The 13,111-nt window shown below is 29.8% G+C and overlaps 1 protein-coding gene and 1 pseudogene across 1 annotated transcript; one reads left to right on the top strand and one right to left on the bottom strand.

Annotated features, from left to right (window-relative positions):
• Positions 1–370: 370 nt before the first annotated feature.
• On the bottom strand, positions 371–781 carry LOC132174392 (uncharacterized). The gene has a single exon (XM_059586054.2). The coding sequence runs from the start codon at positions 779–781 to the stop codon at positions 371–373; it is 411 nt and encodes a 136-aa protein (XP_059442037.2).
• Positions 782–5,222: 4,441 nt separating this feature from the next.
• LOC148586745 (uncharacterized) lies at positions 5,223–10,083 on the top strand (annotated as a pseudogene).
• Positions 10,084–13,111: the final 3,028 nt, after the last annotated feature.

Below are 13,111 nucleotides of genomic sequence, written 5' to 3'. Positions count from 1 at the left end.
AGTGTCAAGTCTCGTGTTAGTTATAGTTCCTTAATAGATAAAATTGAGATTTATAAGTGATTTTTGTTAAGCATAATGTTGTTATAGTTTTAACTATTTTAAAAATTTTCAATTATAATTTTAATTATCTTTTTAGAATAATAGCGTAAAATAGCTCGCGGTTTTTCTGGTCATGATAGCCTATGACCTAAGTGGGAGCTAAGCATGTTAGATTTTTTTTTAAAATCCTTCGTTTTGTTTAGTGCTTATCGTACTTCTCCCACTAATTAAAAGAATTACGAATATGTTGAGAAACAAAAAGAGGAAAAGAGAATTTTTCTAGCAATAATAACATTAATAAAAAAAAATTAAAAAAAAAAAAAAATTACATCTAAATCTCTTCTGGGATGCTCTCAAGCGCTTGACCAAATCTAGCTTTAGCCGACACAACATTAACACGATTTGGAGGTATATGCACAAGCTCACGTGCCACGTCTTTGAAGTCGAGGAGCCCTCCATCTTTGCACTTGGACAACATTCGAGCCGCCTCTTGCTTCGTCATCCTCACTTTGACTGTAATCACCTCCTTTTTGGCAACACTTTTCTTCTCAAAACCCTTCCCATCTTCTGTGGGTTTTGAATATGCAGAACAGTCACTTTTCTTCTCTGCTACCTTCTTCTTTGATGCCTTCTTCTCTAACTCATCTCTGTATATGGGTTTTGCGTTAAGAGCAGGTTTCCTAAGTTGTTCTACTTCATCAAACGAATGTCTGTTACAGGAGTTAACAAAGGATTTCCACATCTTTAGAGAGAGAGAGAGAGAGAGAGACAGAGAGACAGAGGGGTGTTGGTTTTGGTTTTGGAGTGTATAATTGTGTGAGAAGAGGGAAGGGAGTTTGGGAATTTATAAAGAAAGAGCATGGAGTGTTATGTGGGCACAAATTAAGAAGTGCTCCACCTTCCCAAGTGGGTGAACCGGGGAGGACACGACAATCAACATGGAAGTCTATTAAATTCTTTTACTAGTCAATCTCTCTAGTTGTTGTTGACTGCAATTAGTGTTGCTTGTTTAATTATTTGGGGATTTTTATTGTATTTTTGTTGAGGGAAATTGTCATGGGCAATTTGTTTATTATTTTTTTCCATGAAGAAACAGTCAAATGGAGCCTACAAGTGACATGTTGGAGGAGAGGCAAAGACTAACACGTACGAAGACTGTTTCTTTTTTGTTTTTTCTTGGAGGAGTCATCAATTAAGTCTCTTTCTGCATGAGGAGTTAATATTTGCCTTTTTGTAAATGGGATGAGTTGGGGAACCTTACATGATGGGAGGCCAACAAAAGAAAAGGCGGCATTGCTTAGAAGTATGCGTAGCGTTTTTCATTAAAAAAAATTATGGCACTTTAAGGTTCTATATTTGAGATGATTTAGTGTTTATATTTTGTGATAAGTTTGGCAATCCTTTGTGCTTGGTAGAGAACAAAAATGTCAGAATATTGATTAGATAATTAAATTTACTTTGATCTATTTGCTTAAGTTTTTAAAATAAATAATAATTAATATGGTATTTGAGCAAAAGTCGTGAATTTAAATCTTATCTCCTTCATTCACCTCCTGATTTAATTAAATATTCTTTGTAGCAAGCCTCGCTTAAGAAGATTTTGAGTCAACACATGAGAAAAGTTTAATTTATAATATTAATTAAATTCACTATTTCTATTAGTTTATCCTCTTAGAATATGTGGTGATTTAATATAAAAAATAAAAAAATAATAATAATAAAAAAAGACAAATTACGCCATGACTTTTATATTGCTCGTGAAGGTGATACATATAGAAGAAGGCTAGAGATTCTAGAGCCATTATGGTAGGAGGTAAGCGAGTTGTTTTCTAGGACTACAAATAGGGTATTTGGAGTTACAAAAATTTTGTAAGAACAACGTATAATAAAAGTTTTCATATAGTGGATGTCTTTGAGGTTGGTTCGTCTTCAGGGTGATTTTATTTTAAAAAGTTAATTCTTCAAATCATTTTCACTTTGTTACTAAAATTTTTGTGTTTGATATTTTTTAAAGTTACTTAATTTTGATGATATTATGTATGCTCACAATACTTTGACTAGTTGTAATTAGTGAAAAGCACATTCACCAACCCTCCACCCCTTCTCAAAGTATTGTTTAGAGTGGTCGGTCGTTATAATTTCACAGATTTTAAGAAGTTGGTTGGTTTTTTTTTTCTCGTTCTGGAGGGATTGAGGTATATGCCACTGCCACTACATTGTCCGACCATGGTCATCATAGTTAAAGCAACTTTGTAGACCAAATTCATTAGTTTAATAATGCTTCAGATTTCCCAATAAATTAGTTACGTACCACACTTAATACGGCTAATTATGAAGTTGATTATCCCTACAAAGGGTTGTTAGAATCTTAAAATATTGGTAACAAGGGTTGTTAAAAACTTTTTTTGTTTGTTTTTTTCTTTGGGTAAAAGGGTTGTTAGAAACTTATTATATACATATATAAGACCAAATTTCTTAGAAATAATTGTTAGAACATATCTCATGCACCAACTTCCTTTGTACTTGTGAAAGATTTCGGCTGTCTTATATACAGTAGTACAATTGGAAATTACAAGTGTATTTTTTATTTTTTAAGTGACACGTGTCACAAGATAATTGACTTTAAAATAACATATTAACGAATTTTGTCAACTTTTTATAAATCCTAACTCTTTTTTATCGTTTAATAAATATTTTCATAAAATATTTTGTGGAGATAAGAACCAACTAATTATCTAATCCCATTAAAAAATACTTTTAAAAATAATTTTTACTTTTATTATGTCACATTAAAATAACTTTTCAAACCAAAAACACAAAATGGTCCCTTATATATATACGTTAAGAAACATAACCAAGAAATTTCAATCAAGCTTTTAGGAAACAAAATGTGTTTAGCGGCAAATAATTTGCATAAAAACGACATAATTATTTTACCTCTATGACTTTGACATTATGGGTTACTTTTAGTTAGCCTTGATACACATGTTGCCCCCAAAAAGACCAGACAAAATAAATCTCAGTCAATTTGGAAAATTCATGATTTGAATTGGTCCAAAAGAAAACGATTGAAATAATTAAAATTGATAGCTAAAGCTAACTACGCGGTTTGACTAAGACCGTGACTATAATAGCATTTGTCAAAAAAAAGTACATGTCAAAAAAAACCAAAAAAAAAAAAGGTCTCTTAGGTCAAATTTCACATTAAAAGAATTTTGTCCAAACAGTCAAATTTCGCTCACTAACTGAGCAGATTTTGATAACGTGAAACGTTAGAATCAATAAAATTATGATATTTGTCTTATTTAGAGCATTCTTAATGGAGGAGCCAAATTTTTATGCAAAATAGCTTCTCAAAACGCACTTTATCTAGTTTAGCTAATAAATTTTTAAAGGTCTCCCACATCTAATTAGCTATATTTTTATTTATATCATTTAAATATTATTAAAAGTGAGAAAAATTTTGGGAAAAAGAAAAAATACCAGAGAAAAAGAAGGAAAATATTTGGGAAAAAGAGAAAACAAGTAATAGAAATAATAAAAAATAAAATAGCTTTCTTGAAAAGTGCTGCTATATTTAGTTTTTTTTAGCTTTTCTAATCAAATATCTATTTTACATTTTCTTTTGGCTAATCTAATGTAAGGGTTTTTTTAAACATTTAAAGAGTCATTTTAGATAAAAGTAACATTTGACTCTTTCATTGGAAATGCTCTTAAATCAGTGTGACACTAACGAAATCTGTTAAATTAGTGAACGAAATTTGATTGTAATGACTAAATTATTTTTTTAGCATACCTCATTGACTTTTGAGTTAATTTTCATACCACAATAAGCTAATTATAAACAGTTAAAGAACTAATTTTACATCTTTTTCCATATATATATATATATATATATATATATATATAGTGTAGACGTGACCCATGCACGAAGTGGTTACATGCACCATGCGACAATCCTGAATGCTGTTGGGGCTTAATTGGTTCTAAACCGCACAAGTCACAACCGATTACATTTATTATATATTATTATTATTATAAGATGTTTTGTATATATACAATTTGCATGGACACAGGGCCGGCTCAGGCCCTAGGCGAGTTAGGCCCTCGCCTAGGGCCCCCAATTTAATAAGGCCCAAAAAAAATTTTTTTGAGTTAAAATAAAATTAAAAAAAAAAAAAAAAAAATTTATTTTGGACCCAAAAAAAAAATTGAAGGCCCAAATTTTTTTTAGTAGGGCCTAAAATTTTTTTTATCAAAATTTAAGGCCTCGATTTAATAAGACCTCAATTAATAAGTTTATTATAAATTTTAAAAATAATTCAAAAAATAAATTAAAAAAAGACAAAACATTAAAGCCTTTTGACATCTAGAGCTGACGCTACAGTACCCAACGCTACAGTACCCTATACATGGCTACCTCATTCATTCATCATCATGGCCATTGGCCTCTCTCTAGAGACTAGAAATTTTTGTTTTTGATGAAAATATAAACGTTAGAAGAAATAAAATATTATTATTTATTTTTTATTTATTATTTAGCCATATAGGAAAAGCTAAAAGCCAAAAATATAAATTGCTGTCACTATGGGCATTTTAAATATCAGTCTCTATATTTGCCACTTTACCTCTCCTCTTTGCTTGCTCTTTTCTGAGTTTTTCTTCTCTACCTATCTCATCATTTTCTTTTCCTCTCTGACTCCGAGTGACTAAGTCTCTTGTCCTATCTTCAAGAACTGCTTCATAATTCCTTTGCCAAATCAGGTTTTATTGTTCTATTTTTGTCATTTATTTTATTATAGTCATAATTTATTTTTGATAAATCGTGTTTGTTTAATTTGTTAGTATTCTTAATTAAACATGTCTACTAGAAAATATGCATCTGGATATGAAAAACTTAAAAAAAAAAAGAAAAATAGATAAATTGATTGAATCTCAAAGAGGAGCTCTAAATAAATTTGTTATTAACAATAAACAAAATATTGAGGATAATTTAGGTGAAAAACTCATAAATGAACAAGAAACTCTTCAAAAAGAATTAGAAGATAATGAAAATGTTATTGATGTATCTAAATCTATTGCTACAAATATTTATGATCCAGGCCAATGGAAAAATATTGATGCAAAATTAAGGGATTTGTTAGTAGAAAATGGTCCAATAAGATACAATACTATAGATTTTCCTAAAGATGAGAACTCTAGGCATTTTTCTAATACATATTATATACGAAAATTATCAAATGGGGAGCAACATAATAGAAAATGGCTAGTCTATTCAAAAGATGTAGATAGAGTATTTTGTTTTTGTTGCAAGTTGTTTAATTCAAAACCTAATAGAATGCAACTAGCTAATGAAGGGACTAATGACTGGAAAAATCTTAGTGCTAAACTAAAAAGTCATGAAACAACCAATGAACATATTACTAACATGAATGATTGGATTGATTTAGAAATGAGATTGTTAAAAAATAAAACAATTGATAAAAATGTCCAAGAACAAATTAATAAAAAGAAAGATCATTGGAAAAAAGTATTATTGAGAATTATTGCTGTAGTAAAGAATCTTGGTAAGAATAATTTGGCATTTAGAGGACAAAATGAAAAAATTTACCAAGAAAATAATGGAAATTTTTTAAGTTTAATTGAAATGATTGCAGAATTTGACCCAGTAATGCAAGAGCATATTCGTCGTATTAAAGATGGGGAAATTCATAATCATTATCTTGGACATAATATACAAAATGAATTGATACATTTATTAGCAACAGAAGTAAAAGGGAGTATTATTGAAAAAGTTAGAGAAGCAAAATATTTTTCAATTATACTTGATTGTACCCTAGATGCAAGTCATCAAGAACAAATGTCTCTCATTTTAAGATGTGTTAATATTTCAGAAAATCCAATAAAAGTAGAAGAACATTTTGTAGAATTTATAACAGTAGATGAAACTACTGGAGAAGGTCTTTTTATTGAAATGATTGGGTTAATCAAAAAACTTGAACTTAACATTAGTGATATACGAGGACAAGGCTATGATAATGGATCTAATATGAAGGGAAAAGAACGAGGGGTGCAAAAAAGACTACTAGATATAAATCCTAAAGCATTTTACACTCCTTGTGGTTGTCATAGTCTTAATCTTGTACTATGTGATATTGCTAATTCATGCCCTAAAGCTATATCTTTTTTTGGAATTGTACAACGTATATATACTTTGTTTTCGTCATCTACAAAACGATGGAAAATATTACTAGATAATGTGCCAAGTTTAACTCTTAAGCCATTATCACAAACACGTTGAGAAAGTCGGATTGAAAGTATAAAAGCAATAAAATTTCAAACTCCACAAATAAGAGAGGCTTTGCTACAATTAGTAAAAACAAGTGAAGATCCTAAAACAAAAAGTGAAGCTAATTGTTTAGCAACCTATGAGATTGAAAGTTTTGAATTCTTATTGAGTATGACTATTTGGTATGATATTTTATTTGCTGTTAATACTGTTAGTAAAAATTTACAATCGAAAGACATGCATATTGATGTTGCTATAGATCAATTAGAAGGTCTTATTTCCTATTTTAAAACTTATAGAGAAACTGGATTTACATCGGCTATGATTTCATCTAAAGAGATTGCAACCATAATGGAAATAGAACATGTTTTTCGTGAAAAACGTGTAATTCGTAGAAAGAAACAGTTTGATGAGAATGCTAATGACGAGACAACACAAACTGCTGAAGAATCTTTTAGAATTGATTACTTCTTATATATAGTAGATCAAGCTATTTCTTCAATTCAAAGTAGGTTTGAACAATTTCAAATATACGAAAATATTTTTGGTTTTTTATTTAATTTTAAGAAATTAAAATCACTAGATGATGATAGTTTGCAAAATAAATGTCTTAATCTATAATCTTTCCTAAAACATGATCTTGATGGTTTAGATTTATTTTCAGAACTAAAAGTTTTAAAAGAAATTTTACAAATAGAAGAAAGTGCTCCAATTGACATATTAAATTATATAAAAAGACTTGATTCTTTTCCAAATGCATGTATCGCTTATAGAATTTTATTGACAATACCTGTTACAGTTGCTTCTGCAGAAAGAAGTTTTTCAAAATTAAAATTGATAAAATCCTACCTAAGATCAACAATGTCACAAGAGAGATTAAATGGCTTAGCCATATTATCAATTGAAAAAAAGATATTAGAAAATCTTGAATATAAAAATTTAATCAGAAATTTTGCATCTCAAAAAGCGAGTAGAAGAATTTTTATATATATATATATATATATATATATATATGTGTGTGTGTGTGTGTGTGTGTGTGTGTGTTACTTTTTTTTAAAAAAAAAAAAAAAAAAAAAAAAAAAAAAAAAAAATTTAATTTCAAAGTTTTGCCTAAGGCCCCAAAATATGTTGAGCCGGCCCTGATGGACACTCTTCCAAATTTCCAACTGAGAAGATAAGTAATATATATATATATATATGGGTGAGGGGAAGAAGCAAAAATGCGATAAAACCAATGTTTAAAATGACAAGTTTCTGACTAGCGCAATTGAGGATGGGCTGAAAAACAATTACATTTTCACTGGATACCGCCTTTACCTGCACCGATGACGGTGAGGCATGCATCCTAAAATAATCAGAACATATCTTCAACCGCATGAAATCAATATATTGTGTTGCCATGCTATGCAAGCTGAAGTCAAACACGTGTTTGACTTCAGCTTGCATATGCATATCTTCAACCGCATGAACTAGAGAAGGTCAGAGCATCTCCGGTAGCAGGCAAAATAGCTATTAAAAAAGTATAAATTTTTAATATAGTTACTCATTTTTTATAAACATTCTAACAAATTATCTATTTTAGCTACTCTTTATTTTATTTAAATATTATTTTGTGTGAGGGAGAGTGTGAAAGAAAGAGGAGGAGAGAGAGTAAAAGAAAGAAATGGAAAGAAAAATAATAGGGGAAAATCCATATACCCCCTTCAAACTACCACCCAATTGACAATGTCCCCCCTAAACTTTTAATTGTGACAATTTTCCCCCCAAACTACCAAAAATTGTCAATGTTCCTCCTAATGACGAAACTACCCTTAGTATAATAAAAACAAAAAATACTAAAACTTCTAGAAAAAACCTAAAACTAAAATAAATAAATAAAAATTCAAAGGGTGGCAAATTTAAAATTAAAAAAAAAATCCACTGTATAAGAAAAAAATTAAATTTTTTTTTTTTGTTATGAAAAATATTTTTTTTTATAACTTTTTAAAATAAAAATTTCTGTTTTTAAAAAAATTAACAATTTTCGTTTAAGAAAATAAAAAATTTCCGTTTCTTTTAAATAAAAATTTCTGTTAAAATAAAAAATTCGTTTAAAAAAAAATCGTTTTTAAAAAAAAATTTAAAATTTTCGTTTAAAAAATTATTATTATTTTTTTTTAAAAAAAAATCTTTCTTGTTAAATTAAAATTTTCGTTTTTTTTAAAAAAAATAATAAAAATTTATTTATTTTATTTATTTATTGAATTTATAGGGGTATTTTTGTCTTATTGAGAAATACATAAAGGTATTTTTATCTTTTTGCTAGCTTTAAGGGGGGACATTGACAATGTTTTGATAGTTTGGGGGAGACATTGTCACAATTAATAGTTTGGAGGGTACATTGTCAACTAGGTGATAGTTTGAGGGGAGTATATGGACTTTACCCAAAATAATAAAAAACAAAGTTTATAGTGTAAATAGTAAATAGGCTAATCAGCCTATTTACTATTCATACTAGAAGAAAAAACTATAAAATTGCTATTCTGTTAGCTAGAGAGAAAAAAAAAAATGCTAATAATAGTTAAATCTGACTATTATAAAAGATTTGCCTATTCTCTTTGAGATGCTATTATATAGAACTACAGCGACACTACTTACACTAGCTTCCTTGTAACATTCCGTGAGCATTTTCTGATGTTTGAAACTTTGAATCCTCCCAAAGTGTTTGACACACATCTAGAGTACTTTACCACAAGCTGCGATGGTTATTTTTTTTTTAGTTCATTTTTAGAATTTTTTTTTTATTAATGTATTTTTGTCGTTATGGGATATTGACCATTTTTGGTAGTATAGGAGGATATTGTCGCAATCTAAAGTTTGAGAAGATATTTTTAGTAGTATGTCAAAATTATATGGTGTAGAGGATTATATTATTTTTTGGTGTTTCGAGTTGAGGCGTTTGTTTCCTATTGGAGGGCACAAAACATCAAGTTTACATCACGACCTAATTGAAATTGTTTTATTTTTATTTTTTAAAATCATCATTAGATTTATAGAGTTTATGTGAGTCCCGCATATAAACCCTATAGATTGAATGATTATTTTCAAAAGTGAAAGAACGAGAGAATTATAAGAGAAAGAAATAAATCATTTTCCTATCCAAAATGTAGAAGGGGAGAATGTTCCTTATTAATTATACTGAAAGCTACTTTTCTTTGTTAAACTCACCTTCACTTGACTTAAATCATATACATTTCTATCTAAAAAAAACAAATCTTATACATTTCATTTTAGTTAAACGGATTTTTTATTTATTATTATTATTAGGAATTTGGTGTTACTTTTTTTTTTTTTTTTTTTAAAGCTTGTCTCCCCAAATTATTAGTTAAGAAAAACGTGCCTACATCATATCCTTAGATAATTGAAGTAAAAATAAATAAATAATCCAATTTAAAGGGACAAGAAGTAGGAGGACATCAAAGGCATTGGAAGTCGTAGAGAAAATGAGTAATTTCGGAGTAGTCTTTTTTATTGTCTTGGCTCTTTGTTGCATGAGTCAACTGCTAATCTGCAACGCTTACCAGATTCACATTGAAAACCAGTTCCAAAGAGCACTTATAGAAGCTCGTTGTCAGTCCAGAGAGAATGATCTTGGCCTCCACTTGATCCCCGCCCATTCTGAGTTCTCTTGGGTTTTTACAGGAAATTATCTTCGCACCACACTATACTTCTGCAACTTGACGTGGGAGGGTGTGAAGAAATTCATAATTCTATGAATATCAAATGCGGAATAATAAAATAGAAAAAGAGACAAAATAATTTTAACGTGGTTCGGTCAATGACCTACATCCACAGATAAAGCTCAAAGGGCTACATTAGGCTCTTATTGAATGGAATTTGGTGTTATTATACTGTACGTTAAGGATATAAAGGAGCTATGAGGCAAATAATTAATGTTTTACTTAATTTTGGTGATATTTTGTGTGGTTGCGATTTTTTTGTTGTTGTTGGGTTTATTGAAAAATACCTATTCACCCACTTTTTGGTCTTTTTTGAAGTCATTGAACGAATTTCTTACATGTTCGCATAGTGGGAGAGAAATGAGAAAATGAGGTTCGAACTAATGATTTTCAATTTATAAGGTGTGGTTCTCAGCCGATTGAGATAACTCTTGGGGACAGAGAACCCTATTTCTATTTGTACATGATGAATATATTATCATGTCATTTAAATTTTTAAATAACATATAATCATGTATTTATTTATTTATTGAGAAAATGTAACCATGTATATAGTCAAATTCAAAGACAAAAAAGACACTCTAATAAATCATCCAAAAAAAATTCAAACAATTACCAACCACAGTCATTAACGCTAGCTAGTGACCACGAACTTCTGGCGGTGCTAATTAATGGCCACAATACAAGCGACAAATACCACCACAGATTAATTATCTGTTAATTATTTTAATAATAAGGTGGGAAAGGCAGTTAATGCAAATTGAAGCGAGTAAAGTGGGCTTGAAAGAAGTATCAAGTGAACTTGTTTTCTTGACCAATTCTTGAGCAAAGCCAAGTGCAAAGTCGCCTCTTGGCTAGCTAGGTGATGTTAGAGTAGAACACAACTTTTGTTCTAGAATTTCAAGAAAATGAATAGCTAGCTAAAATATTTCATACCTTAAAAAGTATGTAGTTTATGTTTGAACCGCACTTCAAAAATAAAAGTCATTAGTTTGAATATATTAATCTCCTTTATTTTTCGGTGTACTTAAAATTTTAAAAAATAATTAAAAACAAAAACTTATAAGGCAATATGCATTATACTTATCTCACCAATCACTAAATTGATATGATAATTCACGTGGCACCAAGGATTTTGCTCTGTTGCCTCGATTCACCTCCTCTGTCGCTTCCTCTGCACTTGCACCGACAACATCAACCATCTCATCTCCTTCTCGTTTGGGCGCTCCAATTTCAGCGTAAAAATAAATGGCGAACATATGTATTTCGACACTAATGGTTTGACCGTGGATCTCTAACCATGGAGCCTTCGAGACCCATAGTATAAGTCTCCTCCCATGGTGTGATGAGGTTTACCTCCCATGGTGTGACGAGGTCTCAAAATGAAAGAGAGGGTTAAAACTGTGTGATTGAATCTAAGATTGACATGACAAACATGGTAAATGTTATATGTTATATATGGACTCCCATGTGAACCTATATAATGAGCTTGTAGGCAGCCTCTTGACTAGGTGATGTTAGAACATAACTTTTCTTATAGAAATTCAAGAAAAGGACTGAAAATCTTTCAAACCTCAGAAGGTACCGTACGTAGCTTAGCTTAGAACCACATCTCAAAAATAAAAGTTACTAGTTTGAATATTTCATTCATTTCCTTTAGGGCTTACTTTTTAAAAATATAAAGAAAAAGAAGAAGAAAAACTTGTAGGCTGTAGGCCAAATGCGAAACCACTTGTGGCTCCATGACAACTTTGTCTCACGAGTGTAACGGTCACATACTCACATTTATTGTAATTTGCCTAAACAACACAAGTAAGAAGAACTTGAAAACTGCATAAATTTCAAAAACAAAAAAACTTGTAAACTGTATAAAAGACATATCTCCCTGCATTTGGAGGATCACTTAAAGTAGAAAAACAAGCAGAATAATATATATATATATATATATATATATATATATATATATATATATTTTCAAATTTCCATCTAAAGAATAATAATGGTAATAATAATGAAATTCATCTTAAAAAAATTATTTCGGGATGCCCTTAATATAAGAATATCTGCGTTCTAGCGGATAAAAAGATATCAACTTTGTTTGTTACCCTTTTTTTCGTTCTCCTTTTGCTTTTTATTTTCAAAATAAAAATATTAGCAAAAACTACTCACCAAAAAAAAAAATTACTTTCATATTTATATCACATAAAAAAAAAATTAAAAAATTTAAAAAAAAAAACCCTTTTTAAATAGCATCAAGAAACAGAACATGTTTTGACAGTAACAAGCTCACAAACAATGTCCATGAATTCAAGGGACCCGGCCTCCATCTTTGCACTTGGATAACTTTCGAGAAACTAATTCTTGCTTTGTCATCTTGACTTTTACTCGAACCGAGAAAATTTCTCCTGCAGGAAGCCTTTTGAGGCAAAGCAGGAACTGCTGAGAAGCTCATCCAAAGGGTCCCGGGCATCCTAATGGCCCCACGTACCAAATTATCAAAGACTAAACCACTTCTTGATATGTCCTGTTTTTTTTTTGTTTTATTATAACCATAACAACTCGTTTTAAAAGTATTGAAGAACAGTAATTACAGGCTTAAGTATATAAGATATTCAATAATGCATCAGCTCTCATTTCTACACTTCTAACTTTTAATTTGGGTTTGTATCGATTAATTTTACACATTTAATGACGTTTATATTGCTACTTCATTTAAAATTTTAAATAACGTGACATCTTCTCCATTGAACAAGTGATGTCGGAGTTGGAACATAAATTTTTCCATTATAATTTGAATAAAAGGAATCGAATCAAGTTCAGCTTGAAAGAAGTCCCAACTTTTTAGATTGCACCAAAAGCACAAGTCATTTTATAACAAATATTGGAAGTTGCCTTGATAAACCATCAAAGACTTCCTAGCTGATGAGACAAAGGGTATATGTCTATATGGATTGTTTTAACAGTTCTCTTACCAAAAGAATTAATAAAAGATTGAAGGGGGAAAAAGAAGAGAAAAGAATAGGGAATTCTTCTAGCAATAGTAACATTAATAAAAGTAATACAT

Source organism: Corylus avellana, chromosome 3, assembly GCF_965113065.1.
Source record: "Corylus avellana chromosome 3, dhCorAvel1.hap1.2, whole genome shotgun sequence".
NCBI lineage: Eukaryota > Viridiplantae > Streptophyta > Magnoliopsida > Fagales > Betulaceae > Corylus > Corylus avellana.
This window is presented reverse-complemented; position numbering and strand designations above follow the sequence as displayed.

Bases quoted from the DNA above. Each gene is read 5' to 3' on its own strand.
- LOC132174392 (XM_059586054.2), bottom strand. From the start codon at position 781: ATGTGGAAATCCTTTGTTAACTCCTGTAACAGACATTCGTTTGATGAA.